Source organism: Geotrypetes seraphini, chromosome 5 (assembly GCF_902459505.1).
Source record: "Geotrypetes seraphini chromosome 5, aGeoSer1.1, whole genome shotgun sequence".
In the NCBI taxonomy this organism is placed as follows: Eukaryota; Metazoa; Chordata; class Amphibia; order Gymnophiona; family Dermophiidae; genus Geotrypetes; species Geotrypetes seraphini.
Window position 1 is genome coordinate 158,072,116 of NC_047088.1, and position 18,781 is coordinate 158,090,896.

Here is an 18,781-nt window from a genome sequence, read left to right on the forward strand (position 1 = left end):
CACTCCCTGATACCCCAACATCCTCTTGATGCCTCCCAAACCCCTCCATCCATTTAGGAATGTCCATTCCTACCTGCTGGCAGACCTATCTCTTCCAAAATGTTGGGCCTTCCTCTTTCCAGTGCATTCTGGGATGCACCGGAGAGGGGCCTAGACTCCAGTTGGCCCAGGTGCCTAAGGCCCCTCCTATGGGTGTTCAGGGGATCGATGGGGCCAGTGGCAGGAGGGAGTGGGCATCCCTCCTTCTACAGACAGTGTCAGGGGGTTCAGGGTCGGTGGCGGGAGGGAATGGGCATCCCTCCTGCCTCAAACAGTGTTGGGGGGGTTTAGGGTGGCAGAGAAAGGGAGTGGGCATCTTTCCTGCCAGCCAGCTTGTTGGGTGGGGGTGGGGGTTCGTTGGTTCCCTGCCGCAGCCGCTCAGCTGATCGCGGCAGGGAGATTTCTTTTGTTGCCATCAGCTTAGCGGCTGCATCTATTTGAAATGTAGGCCAGCGTTTTGTGGCCTACATTTCAGGCACCTGTCATGGCCCTAGGGAAATGTCCAGGGCCACTTAAGCTTGCCCAAGGCCACTTCCGGCAAGCTTCAGTGTCCCGCACCCGCAACAGGCACCTACAGTGTAGGTGGCCTTTCTCAGTTTTTTTTGTTTTTTTTTTAGAAAACGTGCATCCTGATTGGCACCACTAAGGGCTCCATTTACGAAGGTGCACTGCGTTTTTAGCGCACACACCGGATTAGCGCGGGCTAGCTGAAAACCTATCGCCTGCTCAAGAGGAGGCAGTAGCGGCTAGCGCACACGGCATTTTAGCGCACGCTATTCCGCGCGTTAAGGCCCTAACACACCTTCGTAAAAGGAGCCCTAATGTGATTCTCCAAAAATGTAGGCACCTGAAATGTAGGCCTTTAAAACCCTCACCTACATTTCAGGCACCTAAGTTTTAATATAGATGCTGCTAGCCGCGATTATGTAAACGGTGTCTAAGCATGACTGACACACGGCCAGTGCCATTTTTCTAAGCGCCGGTCAATTTATGCACCGTTTATAGAATTAGTTCCTTACTATCTACAAAATAGGTAGTACGGTAGTAAGTTTTCATGTGGTAATGTTTGCAAATAGCAATAGTTCAAGGCCATTAATTAAATAAATAATAGGGGAAAAAAAAGCTTTTTTAGTGCTATGGTAAAAATAGCCTTAGTGTATGGGAAAGACCAGTAAAGGGTGCCCTCAGATCAACTTGAGATTTTTATTTTGTTTTAATGTTTTTTTTTCCTTTTATCAGTGTGTTTGATACAATTAGGCCATACACTAATACCAAAATTAGTGCTTGGCCATTCATTAGGAAAATGGGAAAATTTCTGATCACGGCAAAAGTGGCCAAGACGCACTGCAAAGACATGCAGTAAATTGCTCTAAGGCCACTTTTGCCACAGCTTTAGTAAAAGGTGTCCACACTGACTTGTAAATAAATGTAATTTTTTTTCCTAACGGGTTTTGTCCTGCTTTACTTTTTCAAGATATACTTTCTATTGTTATTTTTGGGGGTTTTTTATATTTAGAATGGTTTGGGGTATTTAATGCTCTGATTGATCTATAGAAGAAACTGAAACTTTGTGGTATGGGTAAAACTTTTATGTAAATTATAGGTATACCGTATATTTGGCTCTATGTTTCTGAATATGACTAAAATGGCTCATAACATTTCTTTCTTTTTCCTTTCAATTTTTAATTTTTACATCTCAAAAAGACAAATCTCCCCTTTACAAAGCTACAGTAGTGGCTGCCACTCGGCCCATTAAATCCCTATGGGTGTTGGGGCAATTTCCACAGCAGCAGCAGCAGCCACTACCACAGCTTTAAATGGAGTCTCAAAAAATTAATCCTCCATTAAATATAGAATTAATATAACAGTCTATAAGACAATAAATAGTGTCCCCCCCCCTGATATTCAATGCTGGTCATCAGAAATGGCCCAGCATTGAATATCTGCGGTCAGCGCCTACTGTACTACTTCCCAGTGGCTGAATATTGGCTGTTCCAAACTTAGTTTCTACACAACGCCCAACATGTTTAATTGATACAGTGTCTACATCAGGGGCAGCAACAATCAATTGAAAAAGAGTCAGAAATTTACATATCCACATTTAAAATTTATACCACTTCAGAGAGCCTTTGCAGCAGTAAAAATCAGCTTTTCCAGCTGGCAGCTGTTTGACAAAATCAAATTTATACCTGTTCTTTGGTACATATAAATGGGTGCATGTAATCTATACATGTAGGTACTTATGGATATTACAACTCTGCCTCTAGTCTGCCTAAGTTATGCTCTGGGACTAGCTACAAGTGATCTATGGAAACATGTTTTTCCTTATTGGCATATTTACTTTTATATGCATATACTGTACACTCATGCAACTTTATAAAAGCCATTTTTTTTTCATATGTAAAACATGCTTTACAGTCAGAAAATGCTTTATAAAAGGCAATGCTGCGAATATTACAATAGGCCCTGAAACAGCAATACCCTTTATACTGGGAAAAACAAAACAAACCTGACTGATATACATTCCTACAGACACATTAGCAGGAAATCTCACCTGTGCCAGATGGACAGTCACCAAATACAAAACAAATGACCACAAATTAAAAATGCAGAAAGAAAAATGTAAAAGAAAACCCGAGAAACCAGGCTGTGCATGTGGTGCAATATCATAGCAACAGAAAAAGGTATGCATTTGAACATATACTGATATCATCGTAACATAGTAAATGACGGCAGATAAAAGCCTGAATGGTCCAGCCCGTCTGCCCATTAGTTATACGTATTATAAATTTATGATTAAATTAACTTGCTTTTTTTCTTTGACATGAGTTTCTGGGCCATAGGCTGTAAAGTCCACCTGGTCCTGTCCTAGGTTACAACTCCTGGAGTTGCTGTTCAAGCTCACTCCAGTCTATCCAGCCATCCCGTTATTAGCAGGATAGCTACCGTAAAGTCTGGCCAGTAATGTCCTCATGTTCCAAGTTACTGGAGTTCCCATTGATGCCCTCCCTAGCCCATTCTACACTGAAATACTATTATATGGGACACAGACCTTGCAAGTCTGTAAAGTACCAGCCTTAGTTCTTTAATTTATACCATTCATTTTCTAATTAGAGATCCTCTGTGTTTAGCCCATGCCTTTTTGAATTGCGCCACCATTTTCCTCTCCACCACTTCATTCGGGAGGGCATTCCAGGCATCCATCACCCTCTTGGTAAAAAATAATTTTCTAACATTACTCCTAAGTCTTCCTCCCCACAACCTCAATTTATACTCTCTAGTTTTACCATTTGCTCTTCTCTGGTTCTATATTAATACATTTTAAGTATTTAAACATCTGTATTATATCTCCCCTGTCCCTCCTCTCCTCTAGAGTATACATATTTAGATCTTCCAGTCTCTTCTCATACTTCTTTTGGCTCAGACCCCTTACCATTTTCATTGCCTTCCTCTGGACTACTTCAAATCTTTTTATATCCTTCGCCAGATATTCCAAAAGATGATATATTCTAATCATTAAACAGGAAGTATTTCTTCACGGAGCGAGTGATTGATCAATGGAACAAGCTTCCAGTACAGGTGATCGAGGCCAGCAGCGTGCCAGATTTTAAGAATAAATGGGACGCCCATGTGGGATCCCTACGTGGGTCAGGGCAAAACATTGGCTAATCTTAAGGGGAGGGTCTATAGAGTGGGCAGACTTGATGGGCCTTGGCCCTTTTCTGCCGTCATCTTTCTATGTTTCTATGTTTCATCTTTCTAAGAATAAAATGCTGCGTTCTATTTTTGTCATATGGACATTTAACTTATTTTAAATCATATTGGCCCCAGTCTCTCCTCTTCTTTACTCTGTCTCTTCTAATCCCTTTCCTAGGGTCTCCTGTCCATTTGTATGTCTTCATTTTTTTTCTTCTTCTACCTTCTTCAATTTCTTCTTTTCATTTCTACCTGATGTTGATCCTTCCTTTTCATCCATCTCTTTCTTTTCTGTTTATCTACACCTAGCTGGACATCAGCCTTTCTTCTTTCCCATTATCATTCTTCAGTCCACAATCTCCTTCTTTTCACATCTCTAGCTCTCAACCTCCCTTTCCATTCTTCTCATCTCTCTCTGTTCTTCTTTTCTCCTTCTTTTACCCACTCTCTAATCCACCAGTTCTATCCTCTACAGTATACTTACCAGCTCTCTAGGCCTAACTTACATTCCATTACTTTCCATCCCAATTATCTCTCATCTCGTTCCCTGTCTCCAGCTTCTTTTTTTCTGTTTCTTTTCTCCTACCCGGTCATTTCTTCCTCCCATTTTCATCTTCTCTCATCCCCTTCACAAATGTCAGAAAGAGGAAGAGGGCAAGGATGCAAAACCAATAGCTTGGTTCAGCTGTGACTGTCAAGGAACGAGAGGAGAGAAAGTAGATGTGTGGACCTACTGTGTATTCAATGCCTGCCCTCCAATGCTGACCATACCTCCATGGGTCCTCAGCTACAAACTGTTCAATGACAAGTTGTTTGAACTTCATGGCTCTGCATCTAGACCCGCCCCCAGGTCTGCCCAGCTCCACTCATCCCCACCCCATTACGCCCACACCACGCTCTGGCCTCACCCCCTAGCCCTGCCCTCTCAGCCTGTTCTCGTTGGTCGGGAGGGCATCCGCACATGTGCAGATGCCCCCTCCCAACATGATCTGCTTTTCAAAACCTGGACAAAGTGCTGGGTTTTGAAAAGTCATCCAGGCGCCCGGACATACCCTCTAAAAAGAGGACAGGCCTGGGTAAATCCGGATGTCTGGTAACCCTATCTGCATCTGCACAGGTATAAAGGATCTGGGAGCCGCAAGGAACTGAGGCCACAAATCAGACTGCCCCATTTGCCTCTAACAGCCTAACTTGTGCCCATTGTGCAGTTCTGATGCAACCAAACTTGGACCTCCAAATGCTGTCTTGTCTGCATCTGGCTTGGAGGTGGAGACAGGACAGCATTGGGCTGTGGCTGAGATTCAGAGCACTATAGCAGGTTTGGGCACAGGAGCTAGGAAATAAATTCTACATAGGTTGCTAAAAGAAACCAAAAACTGGGTGCTAAGCTACTATAAATCTGCTATAGAAAACAAGTGCATGTCTGCAGTTATGCACCAAATTTTAGATACAAACACTTATGCCTTGTTCAAGGCTTGCGTAAATGGTGGCATCTACATGCGGCAGTTGGGCATATAGATGCAACTATTCTATAAAGTGCAATCAAGGGTAGTCAGAACTCCCCAACACACCATGCGCCTCCCATATTAATGCCCACTTTCCACTTGAGTGCCAGAGAAGTTAAGCACACTGGGCCCGATACTCAGAATGGCATTGAATTTCCAGGATTTATTTAGTTGGCTGGTCGGCTAAGATAGAGCAGCCAAAGAGAGACCTGCTATTTACGTAGGTCTAACTGGCCGCTCAACTTAGCTGGTGAGTCAATGAATATTGGTGCTAACCGGCTACATCTGGCAACATAAGCAGCAGCCATCTCATGCTGAATATTAGCGCTTACCCTGCTAAGTGCTAATTAACTTGGCCAGGAGCTGCTGTTCCTGGTCAATTACTATAAATATTGCTGAATATCTGGTGGGCTGTATATAGAATAGGGGCATAAGTTTGTTGTACGCAACTGCAAATCAGTTCTTGTTAATGATAGTTATTGGTATTTATCACCAATTTAATTTCAAAGAGTTAATTATGTTATGCACATAACTTGCCCTATTCTATAACTGTGGGTCCAATTGTATGCTTAAATTTGGGCACTATTGGAGGTATGTGTGCACTGCAGTGCTAATGATGCCCTTGCTAATAATTCTGAAAGCATTGAAAAATTGCTGTTAAACAAGATTAAATGGTAGAGAAAGATCACACCATATTTCACTGGTTATACAGGTTTTTTGTAGGATTACGTTACCCAGCCTCATTGTCAGTAATAGCAGAAGTTCTTTGGACTTACCAGAATCATTATACATGGTATGCCACAAGCACAAAACAATAAATGCTATTGTTTGATCACATTATTACAGGACTCAATAACATCTAGGGCTACCCTTAGTCAAAACTGAAGTTCTTAGTGTGCCAGTCAATACTGGTTCATACATACATTGTTTAACTTGAGCTTGCTCTTGTCCTGTTTTTGCAGGTGCCCAGAAAGATGATACAGGACGGCCCTGCTTCGTCTCCTGTTTGCATTGAAGCCTGGGGGTCTGGTGTCTGTATAGATCTCCAAATCATCATCTACCGAGGAAAGAGAAACCCATGAGGTGATCAGTGAATTAATCTGCGTTTTAAATGCAACATAGCCAGAGTCTAGGAATTAACCTGCCGAAAGAGTATACAATAGAGCAGAACCTCAATGCTCTCCTACAGGCATGTTTAGCCATTTGGATTTTCAGATAACCATAATGGCTACACATCAGATAGATCTGCAAAATTAGGTACCATCCTCCTACAAGTCCCTCCCATGCAATCAAGCCCCTTCCCCTTGACCAAAACCCACTCCTCTCTCCATGCCCTGGACTCCTTAGCCCCAGGACCTAGCTGGAGGTAATTCCTGGTGATCTAGTGTCCCTAAGCCCCCTCTGCTCCCTTCCTATCCTGCAGCAGCTGCAAAATGGAGTCGATGACCCCTAGTGGTAGTCTCAGTACTATCACTAGAAGTACTCTCGCTTCCATACAAGATATGTCCAGGGGATTGATAGAGAAGAATGGGGCAATGTGGGAAGGGGTAGTTTTTAGTAAAGAGGACGGAGCTTGAAGGGGAATTTTTGTAGCTCTCTTCACAGAGTTGCAAGGCAGATAAGTCTATACCTTATTGTTTCATATTTCCAAACCACTTTTAAACACGTACCTTTGTTTTAACGCTGTGCCTGTTTTTAATACTAGCCTACATGCAAATATTATTTTATTATCTATTGCATGCTGCAAATCAAAGGTAAGGTGATATATCCAGCCCTGGTCTGCCTGAGGAGCAGGAACTGGGACTAAGAATCACCTAAATCTATGTTACTGTTTATTAATTTAAACTGCAATGGGCCCAGTCTTTGCATTATTGATCAAACATGGAATCTCTTTGAAAATGTCTAGTTACATATGTAGTAACACCAAATATTAACTTGCCTATTCAGTTTTATGGTTTGCTACAGTGCAAGCTCATTCTTTTGATCAATGTCATTTCTAATTTAGTATCTGACATACACAAAGCTGTCTGCTGGAAGGTTATGGCAGGTTGCTTTCTTGATAATGTATGCTCTTTAACTTGGCAAATTCTGTAACATTTGGATTTGCTTATCTGGGTTCTACAATATTACCTTTGAAACCGAGAAAAATGAAGGCAGATAAAGACCATATGGACTATCTAGTCTGGCTAGCCATGCCATCTACTATCCCCCCTTAGGACAGTCAGAAAAGAAAAACACAAAACCTGAGTGTAAGATGCAAAATAAGTTGAGGAAGAGTGAAAGAATAGTTGGAGAGGGGGTGTTTTTCCATTGTTTATCCAACAAACTACATCTTTAATTTTATTTTTTGCACTGCTGGTGTTTTAACAGTACAATATTTAGGTGTAGGTTTAAATTTATACATTTATATTCCACCTATACCTAAGTAGAGCTCAAAATAACATATAGTATATGAAATAAACAGTTTAAAACAAAATCAATAGAATACCAAACATTACACCACAGTCTCAGCAGTCCAATTTAGCTTAAATCCTACTACTGGCATCGGCCAATTAAACAGTTTAATTTATGACAGCTATTTTTTTTCTAACTTAAATTAAACCACATTGCTACGCAGATAATGACTGAAGAAGGCTGCTCTCTATATCATTGAGCATCTGGACATGCACCACCTTAACTATGCCCTGGAACAATCCATAGAGTGCTATGTGGTTGGATGGGCTCTCAGTAGTACTATCTGGATAAACGCTGCTGAAAATGCACAGATAGGGTACAAATACATTCAGGGTCGAAGTTATCAATATCATCATTAAAATGGGTTATTTTATTGTTAACTCCTGCTATTAGTAACCAGGTCTCATTGCATAAAATGAGACTTGTGCAAAATAGTAATGGTAAAATAACCCATCTTAACAGTAGTCCATATTGATAACTTCACCCCCCAATTTCTAAAAATATATACACTTAGGGGGAAATTCTATTTATGTTACCTATAAAAAATTGGTGGGAAAAAAAAAAATCCATGCTTAGCGCTATTCTATAACCTGCATCTGGAGCGAGGCACGGCTTATAGAATATGCGTAGCATCCATCCCTGAAACTAAAATGTAGGTGCTGCCATTTATGCCAATGAAATCCTGGCATAAATGCCTGAGCCTAAAGTGTGCGCACATTGGGCTTATTCCATAACAGTACGCCTAACTTTTAGGAACGTCGATGACACGCTCATGCCTCTCCCCTGACCATGCCAGTTGTGGGCATAAATTCTAATTAGCTCCAATTAATGCCAATAATTGCTTGTTAATTGGCAATTATCCATGCGGATTGGCTTGTTAACAAATCAAGACGCATGCACCAATTAGAATACACATAGATTTGTGCGTACAGCTTTAGCCACAGTTATAGAATCTGGGGGTTAGCGCACAAATTTGTGCACACAAGTTATAGAATAAGGTCACTTGCGTGCATAAATGAATTTAATAATGAGGTTCTAATTGGTGCTAACTGATACTACTTAGCAGTTACATGCATCTCAACTTAGTATTCTAGAAATTGCGCATGCAAAATCTGTTGTATACATGGGACATAGGAGAGGCATGGAAAGTGTGGGGTGTACCCAAGATAGGAATGCACAGATTATAAAGTACTACCGCTTATGCACATAACTGACATCAGGTGCAGTATTTAAGCTAGCTATTGAGGGTATAAATCCCTTTGAATATTGACCCAAACAGTTATTGATCTAATGTTCTTTATTTTAATGTGATGTGCAAGAAGGGAAACAATTATTCCATCCAGTAAATCTAAATCTTCCTTTCAAGTATCAAAAATTATATTTAATACTTTTTCAAATTCTTCATGCCTTGAGCTTTATGAATGGGCCTGGCTAAATTATGCCATTAGCTGTAATACTGTTTTAGGTTTCCTTGTAGACAACATTGAAATTAAGCAGATGCCAAGAATTTTTTTCTCCAGTTTGCACTGTACAAGAAAGTCCACATAGGAGATCCCATTTCCAAACATCCTTTGCACCATAAGCTGCTTGATAAAATGCAGGCCTTGACTTGGTATCACACAATCCATTGCAATCATAGTTCTCTTCAGCATGAAGTAAAATATGGGCACACCACAAACCAAGAGGAGGAAGAGAGGACAAATATACGTCAGGCCCAGGGATGCTCACGAAAAATAGAAAGGAAGAAGCTGAGCTGGAGAGGACAGTATTCTTAAAGGATTCTGTTTCATTTTTTGAACAGTGGTTAATTATTGCATAAAGTTTAAATGAAAGGTCCCTGTATCATGTTAACTGTGACAGAGGGCTCCTTTTATATGGTGTGCTAGTGTTTTTAGCTAATCCCGCTCTAAGCACCAAGAAATAATGCCAGCTCAATGCTGGCGTTAGCGTCTAGCGTGCATGGCAATACAGCGCGTGCTAAAACCACTAGCGCAGCTTAGTAAAAGGAGCCCAGAGTGTATGAAACCCTACCACTTCCCCTGTGTGACACTGCTGCTCAGAATAAACCTCAGGAAAACCCGGCACTCCCCCTCCTGGCTAATTTGTCTCACAACCACACCAGCACTTTGAAAGAGTTTCTCCCAGGGAGGGGGAAGGGGAGAGGGGAGAAAAGTAGGAAACCAGGAAGTGACTCAGGGGAACTTAAAAGGCCGAGCCAGACCCAGGAGGAGAAGAGGTGTGCTAGAGGGAACCTAGGAGCTGGAGAAGCTGGTTGAAAGGGCTTGGCATTAACAGAGTTTGTAGGAAGTAAGACTCTACTGCATTTTAAAACCTGCATTTGTTCTAGTGCCTGCTAAGACCTGGGACCAAATGCTGCCAGTTTCCTGCATCTAAAATAAAGACTGTTTGGGGCGTGTCAAGCCCTTTGGAGAATGGGACTTGTGTTTGGGAAAAGACTGGGGAAAAGCCTACTTGTTTTCTTTGAAGAACACAAACTTATAGTTGCCTGTGAAGAAACAGGCTCTGCACTACTGTTTAATTAAAGAGTTTTTTCTTGAATGCTCAGAGTGTGGTCTGTCTGTATGTCTGTGCTACCCTTCTCCGGAGCACGCTGCCCACCTCTATCATATTAACCTTCAGCAATTTGCTTCCCTTTCCCCCTTGCATTCTACCTGTCTAAAGAGCCCTTTACATGTCATATGCAATTACAGCAAGAAAACTAGAAGAGAGAAAGAGATGAGTTTAGACAGGGTATAATGGGCTCATGACATTCCTTTTCCTAAGGATCTGTAGATTTGTCACATTTTAGTGCACTAATTAGGCCGGAAAGTTACATAACAGAAAAGTGGCTGTTAAGACTCTCCTGTGGGAAAAGTACTGCGTTAAACTTAAAATTAACCAACCATTCGGCAAGTTGGGTGCCTGGCATGGAAAGGTCCAAAAATATATTAGTACATGTCAACTGATTTCAAACTGTGATTGCTCCCATATTTTTTGAATTTGAACTCATTTACTGAAATCGTTTTGGGTGAGAGATGTTTTATTAGACCAACATAAGAGCAACCAAACATATTGCTTGCACTTTGTGAGTTTTTAAGACCATATAGGTACCTTTTTTACTGTGCTATTGAAGATTAAGAGGGAGGAAGGGAGAGTACAAGTGTGGAATGGGGGAGGGAAGGAGTGGGGTGCATGGAAGGAGTGGGGGCACAGAGAGGAGGGAGGGGGGGCGCAGGCGCCTCCTACCCTTACTATGCCACTGCGGTTGGATATCCAAAGCAATCTGCTCGTAACCAGCAGAAATGACTCCTGGCTGGTTAAATTGCTTGTTTGAGCCTAACCAGTAATTTTCCAGCAGCACAAAACTGCTTTATCTGTGTGGTTTACATGGGGCAATTAAGTTTTAAGTGCCTTGCCCAGAGTCACAAGGGGCTGTAGTGAGAATCAAACTCAGAACCTCAGGGTTCTGAGGCATCTGCTCTAACTACTAGGCCACTCCTCCTTAACCAGGTAGTGCCACTGAAAATGTCCTATTAGCACCCATCTCAAAATTGGTTATTCTGAGAACAGTCTGGAGATGGAGTCAGCACTTGGCTAGTTTAAGTGCTGATATTTGGGACTTAACCAGCCAAGGTAACCGCATAAATTGTACCACATAAAAGTCAGTCCTATCTTTGTGTGGTGCCACAGAGTTAGTTAAGTGCTGAATATCACACTTAACCGGGTATGCTTTAGCTGGCTCCACAAACTTGGTAATTCAATGCTGAAGCCCAGACATGGCCTGGCATTGAATTTCCAGTCATACTTGCAATGCTAATAGCAGGTGAATATCAATACCAACATTTTGTGACTTTCTTATCATTTTCATTTGAAAATGATATGCCACAACATGAGGATTCATCCACTAAGAGCTTATATTTTTTTAATACCCTCTGTAATTGACCTCATAACCAGCCCTTCTTCAGTGACCCTCAGAAATACCACCTAGGGCTCAAAAAAACTCATTGTTCCAGGCTTTAAGTACTACTTCCTCACTGGATCATATATTTGCAATTTTATAAATAAATACTTAATAAATAGTTTTAACATGAGGATTTTCATTGATATTTCCTGTGTCATTTCAAACAAATGCACATCCCTGATGGAGACAATTAGTAAGGAAGCAAATACTTTTTAGATCCTTTTACCGTAGTAACCAAAGGAGGAAATTCCAAGTGGCTACAGCACATACCAGAGGCTGATGACAGCACCATCAGCTGGCCAGGACAAAGCTGATCTGAGACTTATGAGGGGGCCGCTGAAAAGTTCTCTGCCCAACCAATTGAGGGCTATATACTTTGTCCAGCAATTTTCTACTTTTTTTGTTTTGTATTTTTCCAACAGAATGAAAAAAGTAGAAAATCACTAGACTAAGAGTCTAGCCCTCAATGGAGACTGCCCCAACTTTGTTGTTTGGGCTGAGAACTTTTCAGTGGTCTGACCACAGAGAACCACTACATTTTTTTATCTTGTACTTGGGATTGTGCAGTGCAGCTGATTTGATACTAAACTTTTGCATCTCTCCTGTTGAATCCCTCCCTAATATTTGATACTGCCACATTGCAATAGGGGATTTCCTTTCTACGTAGTGCTAAAGAAGATTGCTGTGAAAGGAGTTTGTAGCTTATTTGAAGACCTAAGTTAGGATTTCAATTTTTGATATGCTTCTGTTTCTTTGTGGAATTGTATTTTTACATTTCATGGACATGGAGAAATAGAGGAATATTTTGACTGTATTAACAGACAGGATCCAGTGTGGCTATGATAGTTGTGCCCCTCCTCCAGCATCATTTTGAACTAGCTATAGCTCTAAAGAAAAGCCACTATTTTCCATTTCTTTGCATTTACATTCAATGTCAACGTATTCTCTCTGGTGAGCAAAGGATTCCATTTATTATACTATGATGCTCTGTGGTAAAGGTATCGTTATATTCATATTAAATCCTGAAGAGCCTTTCTCTCAGCAGGATGCAGACTGCTTCCTAATTTAATTACTTTTTTTTTCAATTTGTTAGACATTTCCAAGCTTGTAGCCTCATTTATTAAAGTTTAGAAGAGATTACTCAGTTATTCAACACATGCAGGTTATTTTATCTTTATATAATATTTCAAATTATAATTTAATCAATTATGCTAGTTAAGCCAAAAGGCAAATTAAGTCAGCAGCTTCTTGGGGTGTTCTCCAGTTAGAGACATCATATTTCTTAAATGCATAATATACTAACAGTCTAAAATATGCATTTTGAAAACCATCTCATTTGATCATCTTTTTGGAAGCTATTCTCAGTTTTCCCCCTATTTCATTTCAATTTAGTTCAGATCTGTCTTGTCCATTACACTTTAAGTCATACTTCATTTTTCTCTGTTTCTCTTAGATATCTAAGAGAGATCCATGTTTAATTCCACCAAAAAAAGGCAATATGAGTGGGTGTTGAAAAGTTAGCCCAACTAAAATGAGAATGGTATGAATATGGTTCAATCAATGATCTGAAACAGTCAAAACTTAGAATTTTGTTTCTGCAAATTGGCACTTAATGAAATAAGATAACACTCTTCACTACAGAGGCAAAATAACGCTCAGAATTTAGCTCATTGGTTGGCTGGGCGGAGAACTTTTTAGCACACCCCCATAGTACCTATGTCACATAAACTCCAATAGACATCAGTTTTCTGAACCCTCAAAAACATCAAATTGTCTGGAAAATATACATATAAATGTATAATTTATAAATACCTAAGAAGCCCTAGATGTAACCTGGACAGACACCATCTGGTTGGACCACCTGAGGGCCAACTTTCAAATACTATGGAGCAACCCACACCATCACACATCTAAAAAACACAGAACGGATAACCCTACAACAACCTTCAGACCCTCCCTCAATCCTACAGAATTCTGGTCCCAATTCGATATACTAGCTGATCCAAACAATGAAATAGATTTCAACACTTCCTGGATCACCCTCAGCAACCAGAATCTAGACAAAATCACCCCACTAAAGAAAGGCAATAACAGATGATACATAATCGACGGGTGGTATGACACGGAACTAACTTCACTTAAAAGAAAAGCACGCCAACTTGAAAGAATCTGGAACAAAACAAAGAAGGAAGAGGACAAAGCAAGATGGAGATCCAAAATCCATGAGTACAAAAGAATCACCATGGAAAATCGACAGGCCTTCTACTCCAACAAAATAGGATCCCCCACAATCAACAACAAAGAACTCTTCAGATTAATGGAAAAAATGGAGAAAAACCAACCAAGATCACACGAAAACCGCCTGGAAAAAAATTAACAAACAATACAAACTTTTATTAAAAGAAAAGAGAAAAAAACATTACACCAACCTAATAAGCACGGAAACCCAAGACACCAAAAAACTATTCCAAATATTAAAAGATCTAACTAACACCATACCCTATTTGACCACTAACAATAACTCCTCCCCTTCAGCCTCCCTCCTAGCTGAACACTTCAAGAATAAAATTACAAACACCAGAGCTACTCTCATTAGTAACCCAACCCACCTACTCGAAGTCACAATACTCCCCACAGAAAATGAATCTTGTGCTGCAGACAGATCTTGGTCCCAATTCCCTAAGATACATTGGACCGAATTCAACAAACTCTACAATAAGTACAGCCACGCATCATGTGACCTCAACCACTGCCTGCCATATCTCCTGTCATCAGCGAGCACTAAGTTCCGTACCTTACTCCTACACTGGATACAAACCATGCTCACAGATGGCATTTTCCCGAATGACCTCAGCGAAATCATCATCACCCCAATCTTAAAAGACCCAAAAGGACCAACAGACTTCTCATCCAACTACAGACCAATAGCCTCAATACCTCTATATATCAAACTAACAGAAGGATTAGTAGCCAAATTCCTCACCAACTATCTCGAGGACCATAACTTACTCCATCCCATGCAATCTGGCTTCAGAACTAACTTCAGCACAGAGACACTACTCCCTTATCGACACAGGCTCCCTTATCGACACAGCTAGACAACACCTCAGCATTGGAAAAAAAATGCTGCTCATACAGTTGGACCTGACGGCGGCATTTGACCTGGTAGACCATAACATCCTACTGCAAATCTTGGACTCAATTGGCATCTCAGATAAAGTATACTCATGGTTTGAAGGTTTCTTAAAATCCAGAACATACAAAGTAAAATCAGACAAAGAAAAATCCAAACCTTGGGCCAACCCCTGCGGCGTTCCACAAGGGTCCCCACTGTCCCCTACTCTCTTCAACCTATATACGGCCTCTCTTGGCGTTTACCTGAACAAACAAGGCCTATCCTCTTATAGCTATGCTGATGACATCGCCATCCTCATTCCTTTCGACCAACCAATGCTCTTAATGTCAGACACACAACACAGAACTCTAGCTACAGTTACAGCTTGGATGGAAGACCACAAACTGAAACTCAACCCAGACAAAACTAAATTCATCCTCTTAGAAAATAACAAAATCCCAACCATAACCAACTTAGAAATCAACTCTATCAACTACCCTTTGCAAACCACCCTAAAACTTCTAGGTATGACTATTGACAAAGGCTGCACCATGCAACCACAAATTAACAAAACAATACAGAAATCTTTCGCAGTTATGAGAAACCTTAGACAAGTCCGAAAATTCTTCGAAAAAACACAAATTCAGCTCCTAGTACAATCTCTAATCCTAAGTATCCTAGACTATTGCAACATCCTCTACCTCCCCTGCCCTGCAATAATGATTAAACAACTACAGACAATTCAGAATACAGCTCTGAGACTCGTCTATTCATTGAAAAAACATGATCACGTTACTGAGGCATTCATCAATTCTCATTGGCTTCCAATCCAGGAAAGAATTCAATTTAAATTCTACTGTATACTATTTAAAACTATAAATGGAGACAGCCCAACCTACCTAAATGACCGCCTCATCCAAACCACCTCTACCAGGCATAGAAAAACACACACCCCATTCACTTACCCCCCAATCAAAGAAGTAAAAAGGAAAAAACTATACAACGGACTACTGGCCACTCAGGCAGCGTAGATAGACAACCAAGTCTCCAACCTATTGACAACAACCCCAGACTACAAGATGTTCAGAAAGGAAATAAAAATTATACTCTTCAAGAAATCCCTTAATAAAGCTTAATACCATGATAAAGCTTAACCCCCCTCTTACCATCCCCTCCCTAACCCCAGATCCTACTTTTCCCTCTCTTGGAAACCTTCTATGATCTAACATTGTAACCCTTCCTCCATAACTCTTTTTGTAATCCGTTTTGAGCCGAAAGGTAGTAGCGGAATAGAAATCTGTAATGTAATGTAATTAATCAACTCACTTCTTGAAACTGATCACCACAAAAGATCCTCCTCCACACAACTACCAACTATTGAGAACTTTGCACTCTACTTCAAGTCAAAAGTCCTCAATTTCAGGGCCTCCTTCCAAAATCTACCATCTAGCTCCACCCCCAATAACCACACTCTGACTCAATCCTGATAGACATGAACTGGAGCCACTTTGAACCCCCTAACTAGTTCCTATTTCTCAAGCTCTATAATAAATATGCAAAAACCTTCTGCCGCCTAGACAACTGCACACCCACCATCATGAGAGCAGCCTCCACCCCCTTCAAAGCCATGCTCTTTAACTGGATCTCTCATCTAATGGCAAACAGCTATTTTCCAAACTATTTGGACCACATCCTCATCGCGACCATTGTAAAGAACCACAACAACCCCATAGCTACAACATCCAACTACAGACCAGTAGCCAATATCCACTTCTTCATCAAACTGATGGAAGATCTGAATAACGATGCCCTCACAAACTACCTAGATAAATTCTCAATCCTTTACGCATACCAGTCAGGATTCTGATCATACCACAGCACTGAAACTGCCTTAGCCTCCATCATAGATCACATCGCAAAACTACTCAGCTCAGGGAGCACTAATACTCCAATTCGACCTTATCAGCGCCTTCGACCTGGTGGACCATGACAACCTACTAAGTCGTCTAGATGCCATAGGTATCTCGGGCCACGTTCTCAACTGGTTTAAAGGCTTCCTAAAAAACCAATCTTACCAAGTCACCAGCGAGCAAAACTACTCCTAGGCTTGGACCAACCCCTGTGGTACCCCCAAGGCTTCCCACTATCCCCCACCCTATTTAACCTATACATGTCCTCCCTAGGCCAGGAACTATCCAATCCGAACCTTCAATCATACATCTACACGGATGACATCACAATCATCGTCCCCCATCTCTACATTGTCAACCAAAATTAGACACTTCATCTCATCTATCATCAACCAAATAGAACAATGGTCAACAAACTCCAAACTAAAGCTAAACCCAGAAAAGACCAAAATATTTATGGCCTCCCCAACCAACAAACCAACTGAGTCGTCTATCCTGCTCATGCCGGAGAAATTAAAAAAGGTACAGGGAAAGGGAAGGGTGCATGCCTGCGGGGGCGGGGAAAAGGGCAGGGGAGGGGCACCAACACTCCAGGCATCGCTCACTCTTACTATGCCACTGGTATAAGGAACTGATTTGGTTAGTGTGTGTGGCAGGCTAGCCCTGGTGCAGATTGAGTCAATCACCCTATTATATGGAGTTCTTTTCAAACGCTTTTATTTTAAACTCGTTTCTGTGAGTCAACATGAGCAGTATAGCAAATTTTTAATAAATTATAAACTTTTTGTGGGCTAGATGGACTTCCTTTATTTCTCAATTTGAGATGTATATTTACTTTTCTTGTTTTTATGTGTCCATATCTTTACTTTGAATTTTGTAAGATTGTAAGAAATATTTAAAAATATATATATATTATAAACTACGTTCCACCTAAGTGGCTGCATTAAGGATTCTATGAGCTGTCATATTTGCTCCAGTGTTAAACTTAAACTGCTTTTACTTTATAAAAGATGTAAAATCAAGTCTGCCTCAGAGCTGTTATAACTTTGTATAAGGGCATATGGGTGCTGAAAAAATGAGTGCTAAGGGCAATTCCATGTCACCTGGTCCAGTTTCAAGGAGGGTCCCCGCTCAATATCTTCCGTGGATACAAAAATGTGGCCCAGATAAAGGGGCCCCTAACTCTGGACCTGGTTGAGACCATGTCCCCCAAACTCTGGATATCTTTATTAGAAGTCCCAATATATCCCCTAAAAAAATGTCATCAATTTCTGAGATGGTCAAGTAGGAAGCTCTGGACCACTTGACATGGAATGACCCCTAAGCGCTCTTCTGTAAACAGTGTTCCAAGTTGGCCACTGTTTATAGAATAGTGCTTAGTGCCGGGATCTACATCCAATTTTGGGCGCAAGAATTGACACCAACTGAAACCTGGTGTAAAGTCTAGTGCCTAAATTAGATACAGATCTATCATGTTGTGTAACATTTGCATGCCAGTTCTAGCAGTGCCCCTGATCTACCCAGACCCAGTGGCATAGTATGGGGGCGGGGGCAGACCGCCCCAGGTGCCTCCTTGGTGGGGGCACTGACACTTCTTTCCTGCCCCACCATACCATGCTCGTGCCCTCCCTTCTCCCCTCTGCGAAACCTCTTTAAATCTTCACCAGTGTGAGCTTGCTCGGGCCCGACAGCCCTCGGAAATCACTTCTGGGTCGCAAGGCCAGGAAGTGACATCAGAGGGGAAAGCCAAAGCCAGTATGAGCAGCAGGCCAGAGAAGCTGCTCGTGCTGTCGAAGATTTAAAAAGGTATGGGGTGGGGGAAGGGAGGGTGCAAGCATGGCATGGGGGTAGGGAAGGAATGAGGGGGTGGGGAGGAGGGCATGGGGGCTGCCACTGCCTCTGGCACCTCCTACACTCGCTATGCCACTGCCTAGGCCCCTCCAGTGGCCATGCTCCCTTTTCAGATCCATGCAGCGAAATTTTCGTGCTCGTCTTTATAGAATCCCAACCAGGAAGATACGTGTGTAAATTCACATCGTTGCCAATTCATGCCAGTAATTGATAATACCCAATTATTGGTGCTAATTGGCTCAATTTTCAA

The 18,781-nt window shown here is 41.5% G+C and overlaps 1 protein-coding gene across 1 annotated transcript in view; it reads right to left on the reverse strand.

The window, feature by feature from the left end:
* The window catches only part of LOC117360399 (potassium voltage-gated channel subfamily H member 8-like), a 559,270-nt gene that overhangs the window by 395,871 nt on the left and 144,618 nt on the right, over window positions 1-18,781 (reverse strand). Inside the window, exon 5 of the mRNA XM_033944108.1 lies at window positions 6,164-6,297. Within this exon, the coding sequence (XP_033799999.1) occupies window positions 6,164-6,297 (134 nt within the window). The remainder of the gene's footprint in view (window positions 1-6,163; window positions 6,298-18,781) is intronic.